The following is a 23,862-nucleotide window of genomic DNA, read 5'->3' on the forward strand; positions in this document are numbered from 1 at the left end:
TTTATATTAAATAAATATTTGGCTACACTAAGCCAAGACCTGCTCTCACCTACACCATTTTAAATCTGGAGTACTGCCATTGAAGTTACAACGGATTCGTGCCAGTGTAACTAAAATTAGAATTATTATCCATGGTAACTCAATACACTCCTCTAATCAAAGCACACAAAGCTGTCTATCTATGTTTTATTACCTTAATCATGAAGGGAAGTCCCAGATGCTTGAGAACAGTTATTGAATGTTTTACCTCTGCCATCAGTTCAAACGTATCATACAGTTCAAAGTCAGTAACAACATCCATATTCAGAGTTATATATTTGTCATCATATTGAATTTCAAAGGTTGTCTTGGCTTTGTTTTCTAAAAGCAATGAACATAACATTAATCATGCCATTTTAATGGGCTCCATTCCATTCAGTGCAGGCTTATACAAAACCAAAAGTGCCAGTGAATATGCACCTTTTGAGTAAAGCCATAAAACATCAGACACTCTAGAATGGCATAGGCTGTGGTCTTGGGTTTGCTGAGCCCAAACACTGGCTTCTTTAATTGCGTTTGTATATATCAAGCCAGGATCTAGCAAAGCATTTAAGATTGACTCCTATGAGACCAGTTGCATACTTAAAAGTTATACACAATGTGCTTTGCAAGATCAGGGCTTTATTGTCTGTCAATACACATGGTTTTTATACCACCCAGCATACTGGTATAGTTTCCTTTAGCAAATAAGACCTGTTTTGAGGTCAGTCGCGCCCCTCTATTACAAACAGATATCATAATATTTCAAATTAAATGTTTTGTTCTTTCCCCCCCTTCCACTCCCACTTTTTCAGTAGCAAAATGGAAAAAGGACATAAAAGGAGGAGGGAAAACAGGAGGGAAAAAGGGGGGAACCTGAAACCCAGAAAAGCTTTAGAGAAGCAGACAAAAATGTGGAGAGGCATGCAGTATGCTGGCTTGTGATCCAGTCTTTCCTTAGTGGTTGGCTCAAGTGAGAGTGAGCACCTATTAACAGCTAATGGAGTCCCACCTTTTGTTTAAGTAGTAGGGCTTTAGCTATTGGTACTGAAAGTATTGGCTTGGTCCCTGCTGACCTCCATGACACCTGTGCTTACGTGACTGTGGGTTCCTTACATCACACAGAGTTTACCTAAATGTGACCATTCTTCCATTTGGGCACAAAAGACACTTGTTGCAGTGGGAGATAGGAAGTGAAGATGGAGATAAGGTCTGCAACCTCTAGTGCCATGCAGCTGTGGTGGCCCCTTCTGTGTTTATGTTTGGAGGGCAGGCTGGCAAGTGGCTCTGTCTGCACCTAAGCAGATCCACAGGCCAAGCCATGTGGTGGTGGTAAGGTTTAAGGTTGCCATGGAGACTACTATAGCCCTTCATACACAACTGCTGGCCAATTCACCTAGGTCAAGCCTGCTTACTTGCTCTTGGTGCAGGGACCAGGTTTAGACCAGTGGTGCCAACTGAGAGGGCTGGGGTGGGGCAGGGGCAGTTTGTGTCACCTCTGCCCCTAGGCTTTTGCCTTGCTCAAAGTTCCGTAGGCCCCAGAGCCAGAGGCCAGGGCCTGACCACTCCAATGCAGTGGTACCCGGCACACAGGGTTGCAACGCCACTCAAATTTGGCCTGGCCATGCCCCCGTCCAGATGACGGGCAGCTGGGCCAAACGGTGTTGGCAACCCGGCACAAAGGAAATCTGTTCCTGTACAGCTGAGCACAGGGGAGTCTGCCAAGAATTCGACTCCTAGCAACACCAGGTGTGTGAGTAAGAGAGGGGGAACTCCTTGCCCGAGAGAGACCCGGGATCCCCATGGAAAGAAGGGCAGGGGGAGATGAGCAGAAACCAGCACATGCTATTAGTGTCAATGGCCCTTTCATTTTATCTAAGCATTATGAGGCAAATGTTAGTGGTGGTGTGTGGCCTGAATAACTGGGCTGTGCGCTCAGGAGTTCCATATGGGCTTGAGGGAAGGAACCTTTCTCTCCACCTATGCTCTGTTGCTAGGACTGCAGCAATGTGTGCTCCAACAGAGTCCCTGTCATCCGTATTGACAAATAAACCCTGCACTGTAAATCCCTTTGGACCTGTGCTCTGCCGCTGCACACAGTGGTTGGTTTCTGCACCCTGTGTGGGGGCTCCCAATCCTACTTTCCCCCCTGCATACAGCAAAACTGCATTGGTTCCCTGTGGTCAGGGCCCTCCTACTAAACTCCAAATGGAAATCTCATCACTCTTGGATGCACTGCTATTTTGGGGAGGTAGGGAGAATTTCATGCTGCAAGTGGTGTTTTTTGGTTTTTGGGTCGGGGGGTATGCAACAGATGACGATGGGCGGGCCATTAACCAGGTCATTAATTGGTCAATGTTTGCCTTGTATCTCAGTTCTTCTCATTGTTACATAAAGGGAAAGAATGTATGTGATGGAGACATATGTGCAATAGTTTGACTGCTTAAAAAAACCCCTAGAGACTCATCTTTCACGGCATTAATGATTCCAGAACTGCTGAATTGTTTTCAAATAGCTAAAATAGCCTGTAAAAGCTGATTGGAAGCTGAAAACAAAATTATACCTGAAGCAATTTGTGGTAGAGTGAGTGCCCTCTTGGGGTTAAGGCTCTGACCTGGGACTCAGGAGATGTGAGTTCAATGCCCAGCGCTACCACAGATACTCGGTGTGACCTTGGCAAGTTATTTTCCATCTGTGCCCCTCATTTCCCCATCTATAACACAGCAATAATGCTGACCTTTCTCCCACACTTTATCAATCTTGTCTAATTAAATTGTGAGCTCTTGGGGTAGAGACTAGTGTTTTGCACTGTGTTTGTACAGCACCTAGCACAATGGGGCCCTGACCTCAACTGGAATACAAAAAATAATATATCTAACTCATCTCATGACATACACATTTTTAAGTGCTACCATTTTTATTGGAGAAAGGAAACACTGACTTTTTAGACAGTATCGGTGGCACACAGCGAATCAACTTGCAAATAATTACACAAACAGTAGTAACAACCACAAAGTCCTGTTGCATAAAAAGACTGCGAAAAAAACAGCATCCTACCTAGTTTCTGTAACACAAGAGTCAGATTGGTCACCTTAGGGTAGCCAAATGTCAGTAGTGCCTCACTGTTATGTACACTTTGGCAGAAAATTTCCATTTGCTGGCCAACGTAACGAGAGTTAACTGTGTACGTGACTGATGTTTCTCCAGCCATAATTTGCACACGTCTCCCTTGAGTGGAATTTAATCTTTGAAGGGATACAACCATCTGATAAAAGATATGTATAAGTACTGAAAACAGACATTCAAAAACAATATCCTGGCCTGTTCCTTTTCAGAGAAGGACAGCAGAAGGAAAAGTTACTTTTATCTATAATTGTTACTAAAATTGACCCATAAATAGCAGAGCTTTACCCCATTCATTCGTTATCGATTAACATTTCTAGTATCAAATAGATCCATTGGAATGAACTGCCATTTAACTTATGTTTAATCAACTGTAGGAATCAATTTTATGTCACATATTGCTTAAGTTACACCTTATCCCATAAAAAGATGAAAATATAACTAAGATTATACAATAAACCCTTGACGTGTGCGCACACAAAGTTTAGAAGACAGAAGGATTTTTCTCTTAATTCCATGAGGGGATATTTATGGAAATATTTCCCTGTGAAGTACACAATTACCATAAAATCATGGGTGCTGTGTCTCACTGAGCAATGCAATGCTCTGAAAATCTATTTCTTCAGGACTTGCATTGCATTTTAAATTCCTGATCATCATATACGCTATACTATCAATGATCAAAACGGAACAGACTGGTTCACAAACCAGAAAATTCATCCTTAAGGCTCATATTTTGGCCTTACTTAGATTGTAAACTTTTGGGGGCAGATACTATCTTTACGTTGTGTGTGTGCACAGGGCCTAGCACAGCAGGGTTCTGGTCCATGACTGGAGCTCCTTGGTGCTTCTAGATTACAAATAATAAATAATAATTCATCAAATTATTTTAAAATGAAAAATACCTGGATTGATGCTGAGACTCCAAGTTGTGTCAGCCATGGCCAATTGTGCTGGAAATTCCCAGTCAAGTCAGTTCTTGCCTCAGTCTTTTGGATTTGTCCTCCCAGAACCATCAGGCAAGAACCATAGAGTGTTTTGATACTGAAACTCTTGCTATCTTTCAGGTCAATGGTAGCCTGTGCGTGATAATATCAACAATATGAAAAAGGGTGAGTTTACAAAAGTTAGAGCTCTCATTAGTCAGGATTCCTTTTTCAGTTCAGGATGGATCTTTGAGATGAGGTATAAAAGAGACATCCCAGGAGCTTGTGGGTCATTAAGGATCACATGACACTTTTAGAAAGGGAAAGTTAACTTTGGTGTTTAGCAACAAATTCCAATTTGGGTAATTACATTCTGGTTACCTCAGTGTTCCCAGCCTCCATCATGTCCAGACAGTTTGTTTCTTCTCCCCTTGTTTTTCTGTTCAGTATTGTTAAACACATGGTGCCCTGTTTCTCTGTTTGCTCTCAGGTGCAATTCAAGTAGTATTGACATTGATTTATAAAGCCCTAGCAGGTTTGGGCCCTGATACTTGAGAGTTTGCCTCTCTCCTTGTGCATCAACACAACAGGGGAATTCAGCTCACACATCCTCATTCTTAGTCACTGATTGCCCAGGTGCTGGCATAGTGGTGGGCTCTTGGTTCTGGAATTGATTTTCTCCCTGACAGAGCCCAAATCTTGGGGTGTAAGGCAAAGCCAGTCTTGCTTGAGGTGGCCCCTTCACTTCCCTTGTTCCTTTCAGCTTAATTAATAGAATCAGCATTGAAACCGTGCATTGATGTTTATCCAAACATTTCTGTATTGCTTTGCAAATGTCTGTGCATGTGCCCAGAGACCTACTGTATGAAAGAAACTTTAAAAAATAAATAAGGAAATAAATTTCTCCTGCATTTTCAATTCCATCAGCTGTTCTCTCTTCCCATCCTAAAATGCTGTGTTGCTACATGCTGTTAAACAAGTTGTGTTTCAACCCAGAGTTGGCCTTAATATGGAGATGGATCCTTCTGTATAATGGGTGATGCGCTTTGAGAGGAAAGGCATTATGTACATGTCATATTACTAAATAGAAGCATATTACCATAGTGAGGCCAGGACAGCTAATTGCAATTATTGCTCATTAATTAGTACATTATGAATTTTTTAAAAGCATAAGGTGTGATGTTTACAAACAGAAAAATAAATTCTATTTTCCAGAGACATAGTGTATTATAAATGAACAGCATACCTTTCATTTGTCTGTCTAGTTTAAAAAGCCAGTAGTACCAGACAAACTTTTACTGGGTGTCTGCGATGATCGAGCTACTATTGGGAGGAAGCATTAAACTGTTTTCAGCTTCTGCTTCCTACCCCATAAACAGGGCGTGTGGTTCTCTCCATTTACTTCCAAACCCTCTGAGGGAACCTGGTGTTCTGCAAATAAATGTCAAGCTTCAAAGCCACGTTTCCCAAGTATTTATGTGGCATGCTCTCCTCCCGTCAGGCCGCTTTACTGCAGAAGAGTAGTTGGAGATATTTCAAAAGCCGCACATTTTTTTCATCTCTCTCCAATTTAACCCAGACATTTATTCGTAAGCTTTTACCCTAACCTCTTCCATGCAGCTATGGTGTTAATCAGCAGCTGGTGCCATTTCATGGGTCTCTATCTCACGAAGGTTCTCAAGTTTTTTAATTCATTAGTTCATTTCAGCTACATATTGTTGAAACGGAAGAGCCCAAAACCATATGAATAAAACCCTGTCCAGTTCTATATATAGCATTGCTGAAGTGGCTCACAGCATGTTGATAACCTGGGGACTGTGCTCACACCTTGCCAGTGTGCTGCATGGGGCGGTACATGACTCCTTGGATTAGATTGTCCTGCTGCACCATTATCTCAGGTGGTGTGTGTGCACAGGAGCAGCAGCAGGTGCGGGGCATGTGAGGGAGAAACCTAAATGCTGACAGTTTTAAAAGGGGAAGCAGGGCAGACTGCTTCAGTTTTTCACAGAAAGGGAAAAAATAAAGACAAGTGCAAAGTGCTTCACTTAGGAAGGAAACATCAGATGCACAACTGCCAAATGAGGAATAACTGAGTAGGTGGTAGTACTGCTGAAAAGGGATCTGCGGGTTGTAGTGGATCACAAATTAAATATGAGTCAACAATGTGATGAAGTGGCAAAAAAGTCAAACATCATTCTGGGGTGTATGGACAGGACTGTTGTATGTAAGACACAGTAGGAAATTGTCCTCTTCTACTCAGCACTGGTGAGGCCGAGGCTGGAGTACTGTGTCCAGTTCTGGGCACCACACTTTAGGAAAGATGTGAACAAATTGGGGAGAGTCCATAGGAGAGCAACCAAAATGATAAAAGTTTTAGAAAACCTGACCTATGAGAAAAGGTTAGAAAACCTGGGTATGTTTAGTCTTCAGAAGACAAGATTTAGGAGAGATCAAATAACAGTCTTCCAATATGTTAAGGGCTGTTATAAAGAGGACTGTGATCAATTGTTCTCCATGTCCACTGAAGGCTGGGCAATAAGTAATGGGCTTAATGTGCAGGAGATTTAGGTTAGCTATTGGGAAAATCTTCCAACTATAAGGGTAGTTAAGCTTTGGACTAGGCCTCCAAGGGAGGTTGTTAAGAACAGGTTGGACAAACACTTGTCACGGATGGTCTAGGTTTACTTGGTCCTGCCTCAGAGCAAGGGGCTGGACTATACAACCTTCCGAGGTCCCTGCTAGCTCCACATTTCTGTGATTCTATGAAAAGGAAAGTGGAGGCCATCAAGTGTTTTTCTTGACACCAGGAGGAGAATCTCTTCCATTTTTTGAAGGTAAGTATTACGCGCATTCACTTTCCTTCTGTTTAGTAATACATGTTTGACTCGTTCCAAGCAGGCTAATTCGCCATGATGGAACTATGCAGGAGTCATGCTTGTAGTTGAATCTCTGGATTCAGGTCAAGAGTGTGACCGTTGTCCAGAAACAGCTGGTCCAAGCAGCAAGGGAAAGCTTGAGGGGCGCATATTGCCATGCATAGCAGGTAAGGGTACCATGCCTGTTTGGGTCACGTCAGGACTATCAGGATGACTTTGGCCTTGTCTATACATATCTTGTGTATCACACGTGAAATTAGGGGAATCGGGGGGAATGTGTACATGAGTTGTGCATCCCATGTGATGAGGAAGGTGTCCCCCAGTGATCTTGGTCTCATTCCCGCTCTCCAGCAGAACATTGTGCATTTGTGGTTTGTTGGGGATGCAAACAAGTCAATGAGGGGAGTGCTCCACTGGTGAAATATGGATTGCAGGACTTCCCTGTTCATTTCCCATTCATGGTCCAGAGAGAAGTACCTGCTGAGCATGTCCGCCATCAAATTCTGACAGCTGGAAAGGTAGGAGGCCAAAATGTTTATGTTGTGGTGTATGCACCAGTTCCACAGTTTCATGGCTTCGGTGCATAGTGAGTGTGATTGAACACCCCCTTGACGATTGATGCAAAACGTACAGGCAATGTTGTTGATCATTATGCAGACTGATTCGTTCCTTATGTGTGGTAGAAAATGTCTGCAGGCATTGCGTACCGCACATAACTCTAGTAAATTGATGTGCAAATGAGACTCCACAGGAGACCTTTAGCCTTTAGCCATGTGTTGATGCATGTGGGCTCCCTAGCTATCAGCAAGGCGTCCGTCATGATTACTATTGATGGAGGTTCCTGTTGGACCAGGATGCACAGGCATACATTTTCTGGTCTTGTCCACCAGTGTAGAGAGTCCAAGACACAGGGTGGTACTGTAAGTTGTTTGTATAGGTTGTGCTTGCTGCGTATGTATACCGAGCTCAACCAGCACTGTAGGCAGCGCATATGTAGTCTTGCATGTCGTACCACAAACGTTGTGACTGCCATGTGTCCTAACAGTTGTAGGACAGTACGAGCCGGTATTTGGAGACTTACTCTGACCTCCGAGATGAGGTTTGTCAGCGTTATGAATCTGTTCAGAGGTAGGGATGCCTTGGCCTCTATGGCATTTAGATGTGCCCAGATCAACAGTTGTTGAACAGGGATTAGAGTAGTTTTTCATTCATTTATCTGTAGCCCTAGATCCCTGAATAGTTTGATCGTCATCTGGACTGTGTCCAGTGCTTCTTGTTGAGATGGAGCTTTGAGAAGGCGATCATCCAAGTATGGGAAGAACATTATCCCTTGTTTGCGTAGATGTGCTCCTACTGCTGCTAGAGTTTTGGAGAAGACACTTGGCGCAGTGGACAGGCTGAATGGTAATACTCTGTACTGGAAGTGGTCGTGTCCTACTGTGAATGGCAGGAATTTCCTGTGAGCGGGGTGTTTGGTAATATGGAAATAAGCATCTTGGAGGTTGAGGGCAGAAAACCAGTCAACCTTTTGCAGTGCTGGAATGATCATGCCCAGTGTGAACACCTTGAACTTGTTAAGTGCAAATGAACTTGTTGAGCTTCCTGAGGTCCAAGATAGGTCTCCACCCCCCATTCTTCTTCTGGGTCAAAAAGTAGTAGGAGTAGTACCGCTTCCCCTTGTATTACAAAGTACCCGTTCTATGGCCCCTAGTTGTAGAAGATGATTGACATCTTATCGTAACAGGTGCTTGTGAGAAGGGTCCCTGAAGAGAGACAAGGAAGGGGGTACGGTAGGTGGTTGGGAGGTAAAAGGGATCGTACTATCTCCAACACCCATTGGTCTGCGCTTATTGATGCCCAGATATGGTAAAATGAGTGAAAGCAATGACCAAAACATGGGGATGGATAGGGTAAGCGCTGCCTGGTGAGAGAGGTCTCTCAAATCCAGGACCAAAACTTCTAAATTGTGGCTTGGGCAGAGATTGAGATTGAGGTGCTCTCCGTCGCTGCAACCGTTGGTGTTGTCATTGGTTCTCGTATTGCCGCTTTTGTTGTCGGATAGAAAGGGAATCTCTGGTTCTCTGATAAGGTTGGTATCGTCTTCTCTTCACAGGTGGAATATAGATTCCCCAGAGCGTGAAGGATGGCTCAAGAATCCTTGTCTGTCTTGGTCAAGAACAACTTCTCTCGGTCAAAGGGCAGGTCTTCGACCTTGGTTTGGAGTTCTTTGGGAATGCCCCAGGATTGCAGCCAGGTTGCCTGGTGCATCACTACAGTCATGGCCATGATTATGGCTGCCATGTCAATTAGGTTCAAGGACTCTTGGAGGACTGTGCAAGTGACAAGTTGGCCCTCGTTTAGAATGGCCTTGCATTGTGCTTGTTGCTCTTCTGGAAACTCCTCAGTGAAAGAGCTCAGTTTCCCATAGTTATAATTGTATTTTGCTAACAGAGCAGAATAATTGGTGACTCTGAATTGTAATGTCGCTGAGGAGTAAACTTTTTATCCAAAGAAGTTGAGCCTCTTGTATTCCTTATCTTGTGGGGCTGATTAAAACTGTTGTTGTTTGCCTGGTTGATTAGCGACGTCAAACATGAAGGAGTTGGGAGGCAGGTGGGAGAAGAGGAAGTTCACCCCTTTGGTGGGGTCTTAATACTAGTTCCTATCCGCCCTTTTGCATATCAGCAGAATCGAAGCCGGGGTCTGCCAAATTGTCTCTGCCGGTTCCAGAATCGCATAATAGATGGGCAGAGTGATCTTGGAAGTAGAGGAAGGTTGTAGAATTTGTACCAGTTTGTGCTGGTTTGTCTGAACTTCCTCCAATGGGTTATCCTGGGTGATCCACCTAAACAGTTCCTGGAACTGTTTGAAGTCATCTGCCGAAGTCAGCGGTGGTGGCATGATTGCTTCATCCGAGGAGGAGGAGGAATTGTGAGCAGGAGATGTAACTTCCTGATCTGTGCCTGTTTCAGTGTCATCTCCAATGTCCTGAGCCTCCTTTGGCTGCGGGGTGGAGGACGCGGGATTAGACCTCAGCTCACCTCTATGAGCCGTGGGTAACCTGGAGTGGGGGCGCCAGTAAGCTCATCAGGGTTCCCAATATGCCCATTGCATTGGAAAGGCCATCGGTGGGTACATCCACAGCACTCTGTACCACAGTTGAGCCATCTGGATGTAATGGTATTTGTGCCCCATATGGCTCTAGTATGGTCTTCGTTCGGTCGTTGATGATGAGTGGTGTGGTGAAAAGGTACCTGTCCCCTGCACATGATCATAGAATCATAGAATATCAGGGTTGGCAGGGACCTCAGGAGGTTATCTAGTCCAACCCCTTGCTCAAAGCAGGACCAATCCCAAACTAAATCATCCCACACAGGGCTTTGTCAAGCCTGACTTTAAAAACCTTTAAGGAAGGCGATTCCACCACCTCCTAGGTAACCCATTCCAGTGCTTCACCACCCTCCTAGTCAAAAAGTTTTTCCTAATATCAAACCTAAACCTCCCCCACTGCAACTTGAGACCATTACTCCTTGTCTTGTCATCTGGTACCACTGAGAACAGTCTAGATTCATCCTCTTTGGAACCTGCTTTCAGGTAGTTGAAAGCAGCTATCAAATCCCCCCTCATTCTTCTCTTCTGCAGACTAAATAATCCCAGTTCCCTCAGCCTCTCCTCATAACTCATGTGCTCCAGACCCCTAATCATTTTTGTTGCCCTCCGCTGGACTCTTTCCAATTTTTCCACATCCTTCTTGTAGTGTGGGGCCCAAAACTGGACACTGTACTCCAGACGTGGCCTCACCAATGCCGAATAGAGGGGAATGATCACGTCCCTCGATCTGCTGGCAATGCTCCTACTTATACAGCCCAAAATACTGTTAGCTTTCTTGGCAACAAAGGCACACTGTTGACTTATATCCAGCTTCTCGTCCACTGTAACCCCGAGGTCCTTTTCTGCAGAACTGCTGCCTAGCCACTCGGTCCGTAGTCTGTAGCAGTGCATGGGATTCTTCTGTCCTACGTGCAGGACTCTGCACTTGTACTTGTTGAACCTCATCAAATTTCTTTTGGCCCAATTCTATAATTTGTCTAAGTCCCTCTGTATCCTCCAGTGTATCTACCACTCCTCCCAGTTTAGTGTCATCTGCAAACTTGCTGATGGTGCAATCCAGGCCATTCTCCAGATCATTAATGAAGATATTGAACAAAACCGGCCCCAGGACCGACCCTTGGGATACTCCGCTTGATACCAGCTGCCAACTAGACATGGAGCCATTGATCACTACCCGTTGAGCCTGACAATCTAGCCAGCTTTCTATTTACCTTATAGTCCATTCATCCAACCCTTACTTCTTTAACTTGCTGGCAAGAATACTGTGGGAGACCTTATGAAAAGCATTGCTAAAGACAAGGAATAACACGTCCACTGCTTTCCCGTCATCCACAGAGCCAGTTATCTTGTCATAGAAGGCAATTAGGTTAGTCAGGCATGACTTGCCCTTGGTGACTCCATGCTGACTGTTCCTGATCACTTTCCTCTCCTCTAAGTGTTTAAAAATTGATTCCTTGAGGACCTGCTCCATGATTTTTCCACGGACTGAGGTGAGGTTGACTGGCCTGTAGTTCCTCGGATCCTCCTCCTTCACTTTTTAAAAGATGGGCACTACATTAGCCTTTTTCCAGTCATCCGGGACCTCCCCCAGTCACCATGAGTTTTCAAAGATAATGGCCAATGGCTCTGCAATCACATCTGCCAACTCCTTTAGCACCCTCGGATGCAGCGCATCCGACCCCATGAACTTGTGCTTGTCCAGCTTTTCTACATAGTCCTGAACCACTTCTTTCTCCACAGAGGGCTGGTCACCTCCTCCCCATATTGTGCTGCCCAGTGCAGTAGTCTGGGAGCTGACCTTGTTCATGAAGATAGAGGCAAAAAAAGCATTGAGTACATTAGCTTTTTCTACATCCTCTGTCACTAGGTTGCCTCCCCCATTCAGTAAGGGGCCCACATTTTCCCTGACCACCTTCTTGTTGCTAACATACCTGAAGAAACCCTTCTTGTTACCCTTAACATCCCTTGCTAGCTGCAACTCCAAGTGTGATTTGGCCTTCCTGATTTCACTCCTGCATGCCTGAGCAATATTTTTATACTCCTCCCTGGTCATTTGTCCAATCTTCCACTTTTTGTAAGCTTCTTTTTTATGTTTAAGATCAGCAAGGATTTCACTGTTAAGCCAAGCTGGTCGTCTGCCATATTTCCTGTTCTTTCTACACATCGGGATTGTTTGTTCCTGCAGCCTCAATAAGGATTCTTTAAAATACAGCCTTCCCCTTCATGTTATTCTCCCAGGGGATCCTGCCCATCAGTTCCCTGAGGGCATCAAAGTCTGCTTTTCTGAAGTCCAGGGTCCATATTCTGCTGCTCTCCTTTCTTCCTCGTGTCAGAATCCTGAACTCAACCATCTCATGGTCACTGCCTCCCAGATTCCCATCCACTTTTGCTTCCCCTACTAATTCTTCCCTGTTTGTGAGCAGCAGGTCAAGAAGAGCTCTGCCCCTAGTTGTTCCTTCAGCACTTGCATCAGGAAATTGGATGATCATCATACTCTTCACTAGACAAATGTAAAACTACCTGAGAAGTCTGGGGATCCCCGCTATAATTTTCAGGGAACCCTCGGTACTGAGCAAAGGGGACTGTGGTGCTGAAGAGATAGCCAAGGCTCTCTGTTGCAGCAGATTCTGTGGCATTTCAGGTGGCGGTACCATCGGTGCCAATGGGGGTGCTCTCGTCGGTGACTACATCAGTGCCATCAGGTATTGTGGCAATTTAATCGTGTGGCTGGTCCTGATTTGGCTTTCTCTACTGGTGCCAACTGCGATGTTGGTGCCAGAGGAGGAGGCATGTTGCCGGAGGAGACACTTTGTACCAAGTCCCTCACCGGTGAGGAGGCATGTCTTCATCTGTGCCTCCATGCCGTGGAGGAGGCATGTCTTCATCTGTGCCTCAACTCCATCTCCTTCGCTCAGGTCTTGGCTGTGCCAGAGGTACCTGGAGCATCATAGGTGCTCACTCAAGCATGTGTCGGCATCGAGGGTATTAACCTGGCAGGAGACCGCCGTTGTTTCTGTGGTGCTCTCTGCGGAGAGGTCTGTGCCCTCTTCCTTGGTCTTTTAGAGGAAGGCATGTCTCCTGTCCCTGAGGGGGGTGTGCCTGGAGAGGTGGCCGCGGGTCCATCTCAGGTTGGAGAGATTTCTTCCTCAAGGTCATTTTGAGGAGGAGATCCCAGTCGCGCCAGGCTCTCGCCTTCAGGTCGCTACAGTGGACACATTTTTGTGGTATAGGCACCTCCCCGAGACATCTTACACACAATGAGTGCCCGTCAGAAATGGGCATTGCTTCACGGCAGGAGCTGCATCACTTAAAGCCTGGGGAGCCAGGCATCTCCGACGGTTAACTGATGGTGCGGGGAAACTACGGGGAGGGTAAATTTGGGAGAAGTAAAGTAAAAAAAATTTTAAACAACACTAACTATAACTTTCTAACTCATTAACTAACTATTTAAACTACTATTTCTAAAGGTATGGGAAGAGTGGTGAACACTGCCCCAGAGCTCTGTCTTCAGCCAAGGATGGTTGAGAAGGAACTGGATGGGTCAGGTCATGTGCATGCTAGACGCAGCACCAGCAGCACCACAAGATATCTACCATGCACGCACGACACTGCTACCGTAAATCTCCGATTGACGGTGCCGGGTCGCACTGACACCTGAAGTGGAGCACCTACAGGGACAGCACTCAAAGAAGCAGCAACAGATTTATAATCTGCCCATTATGGCATGACATGCAAAACCCAAGTGTTCAGCCATGTTTCACACAGTCAACTGGCTTGTGTCACACCCTGGCAGGTTTGAAGATTGCGAAGTATATTTGTATACAGACTACAAATGTCCTAGTACATTAAATGTCACAACCGGTACAACATATAACAATTAAAACTTTGTGATCAGTGCTGGGACTACAACATGTGTGCTCATGAGTTAGTGTCCGAGTGTGGGAAATATCAGAAGGCTCAAAATTAGGTTTTGGTGGACAGGAACAATAGCTGTTCTCTAGGACAGATGGATTAAAGGCAGAGAAGGTTCTCAAGAGCAGCACGGCAGCTGTCTGGGGCAGAAACGAAGGAAGGAACAGTAGCCTGGGAGTGATTATGGAAACAGAAAGGGAAGATGAGTTGGTGGGATGGAGGGAAAGAGATCAGCTCAGATGCTTTAATATGCAGGCAGGAAAAAGCCAAGAAGTTACCAAACGTAAGATTAAGCAGCTAAAATATTGGAAACAATCTATGCTACCTGCAGCTACTGGGGCCTATTTGTTTGTGGTACCAAATTGCTACTCATGCTAATTTAATGTAGTTGAACTGAGACGTTAAATAAAGCAGTATTGTACAGCTGCTCTGAAATCTCCAGTGTTGTTGTTTCCTCCAGAAGGGATAATACAGTAATAAAAACACAAGAAGGAGAGAACAAGAGCAGTACATCAAGATGGAGAAGCATTCCATCATGTTCTATCAATAATGAGTCCTATTTTTTTTCATATGTTGTAGGTGCTGCATACAGTAACATCTACATTCCTCCTTTCTTTGCCATTACAGTTCTGTTGTGTTCCTTTTGCTTCCCTCATAGCCTGGTTATTGTCTGGATGTGTGCCACTTTCTTACCATACAAACCAAAGGACAACATACCTGCAACTCAATCCTGTCTTCTATTCTCAGTGCCTTCAGTGCCTCTATGTTATGTGTGAGCTTGTAGTTAATAGACACATGGTCCAGCTTCCGAATAAAGCTCAATTCTTCTGTAATCTGTTTTGTCAGCACAAAATATGTTATCACTTGTATGTAGTGCATCTCCAGTATAGACTGCATAGTGACCAATCATAACTATCATTTCTACTGCATTAGGGAAAACATTTCATAATGGAGATCATAACACTTGTTTATGTTATAAATAGAATGTGGGTTTTGTCATATTTATTGTTTTTCTAAAAACTGGAGGGAATGTAATAGTGATGGCACAAAGAAAAGACTCTTAGAAAATGAACAGTTTTGCTACACCTTTGGAGATGGGCATCCTGGATCATTCTTGCCATCAAATGCATTGTTATAAGAGAAAGTGCAGTTTGAAAGATTGAAAAAAATGTATTGGGGACTGGGCGACCCAGGAGGTTAGGGCCCAATCCAGCACTCATTGAAGTCTATGAGAATCTTTCCATAAATGTAAAGGACATTGGTTTGGGGGCCCTACGCCCGATTTAAAGCCCATTAGAGTCAATGGAAAAACTCCCATTGACTTAATGGGCTTTAGATCAGGCTCTTAATTAGTTAGACTTTCTATTTAAGAATATGGATAAATATCCAAGGTGAGTCACAGTGGTCTTGTGAATGGTCTCATGCTATTCCTGAGTGGGCATGTGACTGTGGTGCAATGACTTTCAAGCCTTCTTTAAGCGTAGCTTGTAAGGCCATGAAAGTATATCTTTTAATGCATCATCCATAGTTCTAACAAGCCTCCCTTTGTCACCTATTCAAAATGAAAAAAAATAATGGTCACCAAATCAGTTCAATGTTTCTAACCTTTACTCTGAACAATAGGTATGAGGAGACACTTACTTGTTTGCCGTCCACACTAAACTGAATTAATCTTTTATAGAGGTCACCATTTTTTTCTGAAGTCACATCCACTAATGTTCTTGCAGGAATGCCAAGGTCAATGGCTCCTTGAATATTCTGAGTTATCAGGGCATCCAGCTCTTGTTTGTCCTGTTAGCAATTTAACACACACACAGGTTTAAAATATGATATTCTTCTCAGTGTGTGCAAAAGAGCCTAGCTCTTGTCGTTTATACACAGCTCAAAGGACAACCCAGTGAGTCTAGGTCTTCTCACACTCTGGTGTAAATTAGAAATACTTGTATTGAAGTTAATAGCGTTACACTATTTGTACTCTTCTATCTAGCAATATCTGAGCACAAGAAAAGCTATAACCGCCATAATTTTATTGTGTCATTGAAGGAAGAAATAGAAGATGATTGAACTAGCCACTGCCCTTTCAAGTTGCACTGTAAAACAGAGTTCACTTTATTAATCAGAAACCTTTTATTTCTTCTATTATGTGCACTGCTATAGACTTTTAGGACTATTAAATGGTATTATAGTAGGAGGAGATATATTGCATCTAGTCTGATGTTAGCTTCTGTATCATTGTATTGTGCATAGTATTTACTGTCCAAATATAATAAAAGCCATAATAGTACAATATAAAAACAAACAAATCTTCAAGGAACATAAACAAGTAATTATGAAACTTGAGGTGAGCTGTATTATATTATTCGTAGCATTTGACTTACTGTACATTATAGCAGCCAACTGTTCAATTACTTAAATCACATGCTGGACTTTAATGTTGCCTCAAACTATATATTTGTCCATTACTTAACAATTGTTAAAAGACAAAATTGCAGTTTCCCTACCTGTTTTTCCTAGTAATAAAATAGCAGTTTGCAAGTATGAGTCACACTTCTCCTCACACTCATTTCAATAATCAGCATGATACTTACGTTAGTGGCTTTTAGTATAAGAAGGCCCTGTAATGTACTTTCATCGACAATTATTAATATTTGTGAATCTAGGTTCATTCTATCTATCAGGATGTAGCCTGAGCCATCAATTTTTATTGGTGTTCCAAGCTCCTGCAATAAATAAAATAAACAATCCGCTTGAAAATGACTTGCTGTACCATCTTTTATATTTATGTAACTTTTTCCCCCTTTAATAAGTGGACCATGTGGCATCTGGCTGGAAGACTAGTAAATCAGACAGCATGATTGTATAGTGCATGGTAAATATCAGAAACCTTTTATAAACAGTAAAGAGAGTGTATACATTGCTTCTTCCTCCTGCCTATTTTAAAATGTTTGCTTATATTTTAATATGTGGCATAGCATAAATAGAGCATAAGATAATGTGGAAGCCTTTCTTGACTACTCTATGTCAGATTCAGTGATGTGACATAATGCAGTCATATATTCAGTGAAGCCAAGTTTATGGCTGCTTTGCATGGCAGTGATGCAAAGCGGCCAGAGTGTCCTGGTAAATCTGGCCCCATTCAGTGATAACATATTTCCAAAACTTTCCACCTTCACCTCTTCTCCTTTTCGTTCCATCTCCTAGCTACCTGGAAGCACTGTGGTCTATGGGATCTAGGCTCCTGGTACAAAAATGTAGCATTGCAATAGGATTTTCCGTAAAGGACTATGCTGTCTATCACTTAGCTTAGCTGCCATTTTTACTAGGAGTCTGATTCTCTTCACTCATAGCTCACGGGTATAAATGTATCGACATAGTGCAGGACAGTAAGGTGCTGCCAAGTCTGGAGTGGCAGTGTTTTGCATTCACTTCACACAGGTGTATATGGCTAACAAAGTGTCGGGGCAACGAAGAGTCAGGCCTCTGGGGTTTTTAGAGGTGGACATTTCTCTTCTCTCCCCTACCCCTTCCCCCCTCCCTCATTTCTTCTGCCCAGGAGAGGTGCCAGCTTGCTCCTGAGCTCCCTTTTTGTGAGCAATCCTACCTGAAGAGATGGGGTGGGTCTTTGTCACTGCAGCTGCATAGTACAAAAATCCTCATTCCATTTTCATTTTGTACATGGTGGGTGGAATTCACCATCTATAACCAGTGGGTGGTGGTCACCAATGCAGCAGGTACCACTGATAAGGGCACGGATAGCTATGTAGTGGACAGACATACCCGTGTGGATGGCAAAGCTTGGTTCCTTGCCAGCTTCACGTTGCCCTTTTGATGTCGGATGGTTTAGAAATAGGCCAGGGGTGAAGCAAGGTCATTGCAGTTACTGACTGCAATTACATGGATCCTGTGGCCACAAACTCCAAAATTAGGACCTATGCAGAGTTGTAACCTCCACTGAAGGCCAAGGGTTGGAATAGGGGCAGCAGACATGCTACGGAGCTGCACCCATGGGTTATGGGGGTTGATTCTATCCCCTCCGATCCCCTGCTTAGTTCCCTGAACAGAGTCTATTTACTTTGACTACAAGTAATGCAGTGGGGTAAATGTCACCCAATGTGAAGAGCCTATTCATACTATGGGCTTAATTTTGTGTCTGTTTAATTAATAGAAAATTTTCCACTGAGTTTAATAGTGCAGGATTAGGCCCCATATTTGCTAGTAGTTGCACGGATTTCCTTCATATGAAGTTGACTGAAATCAGAGCTGATATTGTTCTTTAAGATATTCCGCTTTTAAAAACTATTCCAAAGCAACAGATGTTCTCCAAATGAAAAGGTGCTGCATAATTACTAGGACCACTAAGCCCAGGGTAGGGTCCACAACTGCACAATTATACAGGGTACTAAAAAAGAATATTTGTGTATATACAGGGAGGAAACTTTCCACTTTGGAGAGAAAAATGTTATAGTGCTGCTTAGACATCCTTACATGATGATAAACTGTTGTGGAAAAGTTATAATTTTTTAGGGCTAAATATCTGCTCATGTTCATTTGCTCCAAGTAATGGCCGCACTTGTGAAGGTTCACAGAAGGACAGTCCCTCAAGCAATGATTAATTACAAAATAAATGGAAACCTATTGCATTTATTGACTAATAAGCTAAAGCTGAGAATAGCAGGACAGGGCCCAGACACAGTATATGACTGCAATAAATCTTGACAGATTTAGGGTTTTACCTGTGAATGACACAGATGAAGAATTCTCACAAAAAATAAAATACAAATGAATTAACTGGCTAATACTACTGGGATATTTGCTTCCTGATTCTTTTCTGCTGTGACAGTCACAGCACCCTTGTTTTATCATCCTGCCAGAAACACATCAGCTTAAAAACATAGTACTGGTTGTGATATGTGAGACACTACAATATTTTCATGTACTCAGATATGGAAGTAACTAGAGGTGCTTGAAATTTTTTCAGCAAAAGAAATTTTTTGTTGAAAAAGTGGCCTATTAAAAAAAAAATCAAACTTCTTTGCTCTCCCCCAAACACCTCTCCTTGAATTTTCAGATTTTCCTCCCTGCGTCCCCCAAAACTTCCTTTTTTTCCAGTGGAAAAAAGGAAAAACTGAAAATTTCAATTTCCAGAAACTTTGCTATAATTTCCAACCCCACTCCATCCCCCAAAACAAAATATTTTTGAAAACTTTCAAACAAACTGAAGTGGATATGGAGTTGCTATGTAATAATCTAAGAATACTGATCTATAATTTTATGAATACTGTGTGTGACCTGGCCAGTGAGGCAAATTAACTGTATAACTATATGGGCTTCTTAAACTTTCCTATATGAATATATTAATCTAGGTTAATAGGGGGTGGTTGGAAAATCAAGCAGAAAAGAAACACAGTGGATCTAGACATATAACTTCCCAACAAACACTTTGGGGGCCTATCAGACAATCGCGTACTTCCAGGCTCCAGCCAGTGCCAGGAACTAAGAGATCAATCAAAGGGCAATAAACAATTTAAAAATTACCTGTTTCCTTAGAAGGGAGGTGATCAAAGAACTGGCCAAGATGTTTTCAGCATAATTTGCCCATTTGTCAAAGTTTACATGTTTTTCAGTCTTTCGACAAAGTTCCCCCCAAAACCAGGCACGATCCTGACAGGGACCTGCCTGCCAGGTTTTAAAAACTGCCTGGTTTCCTGCCAGCCCTCCATGCAGACTGCCTTGAAGTCAGGGGCAATTTTTTGTTGGTTTGTCTTAACACTGTTTCTCTCTGCTAGCTAAGTTTCTATGGACAAATAAATCATACTTGTTTTTGATGAAGCTGTCCTGAGTCACTGCCTTTCATACTAGTCACAAACTTCCAGAGAGGATTTTATAGTTGGACCCAAACATAGCTGTGCCATTTGATTAAATACAGTTCGTGAAACAGGGGGACTTGTAGCTTGTGATCCAGTCTAAAGTGAGGTGAGCTATGGGTTCTATTCTGGGAGAAATGCAGGTCGAGGCCTGTCACTTGGAAGGAGCCACGGACAGATGGGGGAGAGATCATGGTGCAGTTCAAACCGGAATCAGAACACAAACATTTTTTGGGGGGAAATTATACATGGATTTTTTAGTTTTTCAACCAGCCCTTTAAATCACTCATTTCTAACACTACAGTATGTGGCAACTATTGGTACATATTGACTTTTCAAGTCTGTGATTTCTAAGCAAAAAGGGTTTTTTAAATCAGTCCATTAGCAATCTCAATGTTCTATAAAGATGCACGAAAATTTCCATAGTTTGAAATTATCTGATTAAAATTATATTTACATTTTGTCTCCGTAGGTGGTTTGGATATGTTTTACACAGTTTGGGGCATGCTTTTTAGCAGTGCTGAGCAACCACAACTCCAGCGAAGCCAATGTGAGTACTCAGTACTTCTGAAAATCAGCACCTGAGATGCTTTTACTGTTGTCCCTTACAAAGTAAATACCAAGGTATTTTAAAGTAAATATCCACAAACAATATGGGTCAAATTATACAAATCCATTCACTTTGGGATGTAAGTCAGGGCAGAATTTGGCCCCGTGCCTTATGATAGTATTGCTAGTGTTTTTGGCTGCAAGAGTGGATTATTATTTTTTATAAACTTAGAAAGGAGCATGGAGTCCCTACAGGATTCATTTTTGTTACATTAGCATCATCTACATTTCTTTATAGCAAAGTCCTGGCTCTGCTCCCACTGACATCGTTAGCTAATCCTCCACTGACTTCAATGGGAGCAGAACTGAGCCCTATGTTAGAACTAGCTGCAGCTAGCAACAAGTAAAAGCAGTTATCTTACTTCATCTTTTTATTCCAGGCAGTACCTGCATTGTTGTGCATTTGTTTTCCATAAGCATTTTCCATTGAAGTTTGTTTTCCACTTGAAGGTCCCCATTGGCTTGAAGTTCACAAGTACCTGATTTCAATTCTATGTCAATACTATATTTTAACTCTTTTTCTGCCATGATGGACAACTTGTTTTCTCCTGGTATTTCCTTCAGCTGAGGCAGTTCATGCCTGAATTCAATTTCCACTGTGACCTTTGGCTGGCACTCTGTTCTCACTTTCAGATGGGCAGACTTGCCATCTGTTTTGAGGGTACAGAGAAGTTCTGCTTGGCAGCCATCCCTCTGAATAGATCCAATGAGCTGCGACTGAACCGGGATATTGAGATCCTATCAAGAGACAAATATCCTTTTGGATTATAAATCCACTTTGAGACTCGGATTTCCTTTTTCCCCATCAACTCATGGGCCATGAGATGGTCACATTAAAAAATTCAGAGACAAAGGCTGAAGTCTTTATAAAGCCATTTACTCAGGCAAAACTGCCACTGCGGCCATTGAAGTGGGAGTTTTGTCTGAGTAAAGACTGAAAAAGGACTTTGGGGTTTGGCCCCTAGAATTTACAACTTCTTTACAGATAGTATAAAGTCTTTAAATTACAAAAATTCAAACTTCCTAGTTCCTCAGTCTAGGAAAGTTTATTGACCATCCCTTGTTTAATTCAGACCAGAACCATTTGGAATTTTGAGAATACACTAACCTGCATAAAAACAGGTAACAAGTTTTTGCAAGTGGGATTCTATGCAACCTGATGGAAAAATGGGAAAATAATTTTGCAAAACCAATTGAAATTCCAAAGCTACTTCTGCATGGTTTTTGTGGTTCAAAACTGACTATTTTTTTCAAAAGCTTTCAGGAAAAATATTTTAAAATTTTAATATTTTGAATTGGGTTCTTCCTCTTTCTGTCACTGAAGGCAACACTGTGAATGGTAGCAATTTTCTGCCTTTTTTCCTTTTGACACCGCATAGCCTTTTTAAAAGAAGTTCATGTTGGAAAAATTAATGGCAAAAAAAATGAATAATTGGAAACAACCCTCAAAAAGCCCCGGGAATCATTCTTTCTAATACATTCAGTGGGGATACAAGGGAAAAACCAAAAATTTCAAAATTTCCGGTTTCAATTAAAATAAAACTGAACTCTTTTGAAAGAACCAAAACTTTTGACAACCTCTAATGGAGCATGGCGTTCAAACCTTGCCATGGTGACAACGGGCAAAAATTTTCATCTAGTTCTGTTCTGTAGGGGGCATCTGTCAACATCAGAGATCTGTGCAGTTTCCAGTGCCTCAATCCAGTGCTGTAGTTGAAGACTGAGCTCTGCTTGCAAAGCAATACAGAGAGGCTTGAGGAACCCACCCATAGTGTACTCTAGCTAAATCCCCATTAGTCCTTACTTTATTGATCCAGAATCTAAATTCAATTAATGGAGATATCCTATCTCCTAGAACTGGAAGGGACCTTGAAAGATCATCAAGTCCAGCCCCCTGCCTTCACTAGCAGGACTGAGTACTGATTTTGCCCCAGATCTGTAAGTGACCCCCTCAAGGATTAAACTCACAACCCTGAGTTTAGCAGGCCAATGCTCAAACCACTGAGCTATCCCTTCCCCCCCTCTCTCTTGTAAAAGCCACCCAGTCTACCTGCAGAAGCTGACATTCCGTTTCTGTCTCCAATGTCCATTCAGTTTTATTCTGGGTCTGTAGATCTCCTCTAGCCTTGAGCTTGCATTCACCAGCCTGTAGCAACAAAATGCCTTCAACAGTGGATCCTTTAGCTGCAGAAAGTAGGACGGAGTTTTCGGCAGGCAGCCCTATGTCACTGAGCTGGGGGACTGAGTGCCTCAACATTCCTTGGAAAGCGTGTTTGTGTCCGCAGGAGCTATCTATTTGCACATCAGCTGTTTTGCCATCGCACTGGAGGTTTATTGTTAAGCTAATATTGCAGGTGTTCACAATGAACGAGCCCCAAGTGACTAGAGTCTGAGGTAATCCCACCTTCTGTGATAGAAGAGAAAAATTGTGTCAAAAAAATAAGCCACATATTCTTGTAGAAGCAACTGTCCTATTAATCGGATTCTAATTGATTACAAGGCATTTCTCCTTCCTGGTCCAACAAGCCCGGGGATGGGACCATTTAAGGCAGCCTGTTCCACAGAGGAATCAGAAATGGCCTCAGGAATAAACAATACAATGAGAAAAACTCTTTAATAAATACTGGAGAGGAAAAGTAAATTTCCAAAATCCTAATCCTAGACAGAAAGGATATGGCTTTATTAGAGTCTGTCACGGAGTCCCCGGGTGATGCTCTGGAACTGCTCCTCACAAAGCCAGTCAGGACTTTGGGGAGCCTCCTCTCCCTTGGAGCAGACTGACTTCAGGGCAAGAAGCTCACACAGCTTCACCTTCCTGGGTCTGACTTTGGAGCATTCAGCATATGCCCCTCCGTGCACTTCCCACAGCGAGTCCACCCAGGTGGGCTCCTGGGGAAGCCAAAGGGTCCTGCACGCACCCCCACTTCGCAGTCAGATGTGACTCTTAGCCAGCCAGTAAAACAGAGGTTTATTCAATGGCAGGAATATGGTCTAAAACAGAGGTTGTAGGTACAGAGAACAGGATCCCTCAGCTGGGTCCATTCTGGGGCCCAGCGTGCCAGACAACCCTGTCTGCACTCACCCCCCATCCCCAGCCAGCTCCAAATTGAAAGCCCCTCCCGCCCCTCCTTTCTGGCCTTTGTCTCTTTCCCGGGCCAGGAGGTCACCTGATCTCTTTGTTCACCTTTAGCTATTCCCTTGCAGGGGGGAAGGGCCCCAGCCATTTGTTGCCAGGATACAGAGTGTCGGCCATTTATGCACACTGGAGATTTAAGAAATGCATAGGGGAAACTGAGGTACCCACACAGTATTCAGAGGAAACATTAAGAACAGTCCCACTTCGTCACAGAGTCTAGGAGGAAGGAGTTCTTTTAATTACAAAGTTGGGATTAAACATTATTTTATGGCAATGACAGTAACATC

General features: G+C 43.1%; 1 protein-coding gene across 1 annotated transcript in view; it reads right to left on the reverse strand.

The window, feature by feature from the left end:
- Positions 1 to 23,862, reverse strand: part of LOC128844959 (uncharacterized) — a 188,726-nt gene that overhangs the window by 44,063 nt on the left and 120,801 nt on the right. The window contains exons 44-51 of the mRNA XM_054043145.1: positions 22,490 to 22,846; positions 20,827 to 21,177; positions 16,555 to 16,686; positions 15,608 to 15,757; positions 14,684 to 14,800; positions 4,047 to 4,220; positions 3,076 to 3,283; positions 194 to 360 (exon numbers count right to left, since the gene is read on the reverse strand). Coding sequence (XP_053899120.1) covers positions 194 to 360; positions 3,076 to 3,283; positions 4,047 to 4,220; positions 14,684 to 14,800; positions 15,608 to 15,757; positions 16,555 to 16,686; positions 20,827 to 21,177; positions 22,490 to 22,846 — 1,656 coding nt within the window. The remainder of the gene's footprint in view (positions 1 to 193; positions 361 to 3,075; positions 3,284 to 4,046; positions 4,221 to 14,683; positions 14,801 to 15,607; positions 15,758 to 16,554; positions 16,687 to 20,826; positions 21,178 to 22,489; positions 22,847 to 23,862) is intronic.

Source organism: Malaclemys terrapin, chromosome 10 (genome assembly GCF_027887155.1).
Source record: "Malaclemys terrapin pileata isolate rMalTer1 chromosome 10, rMalTer1.hap1, whole genome shotgun sequence".
NCBI classification, from domain to species: Eukaryota; Metazoa; Chordata; order Testudines; family Emydidae; genus Malaclemys; species Malaclemys terrapin.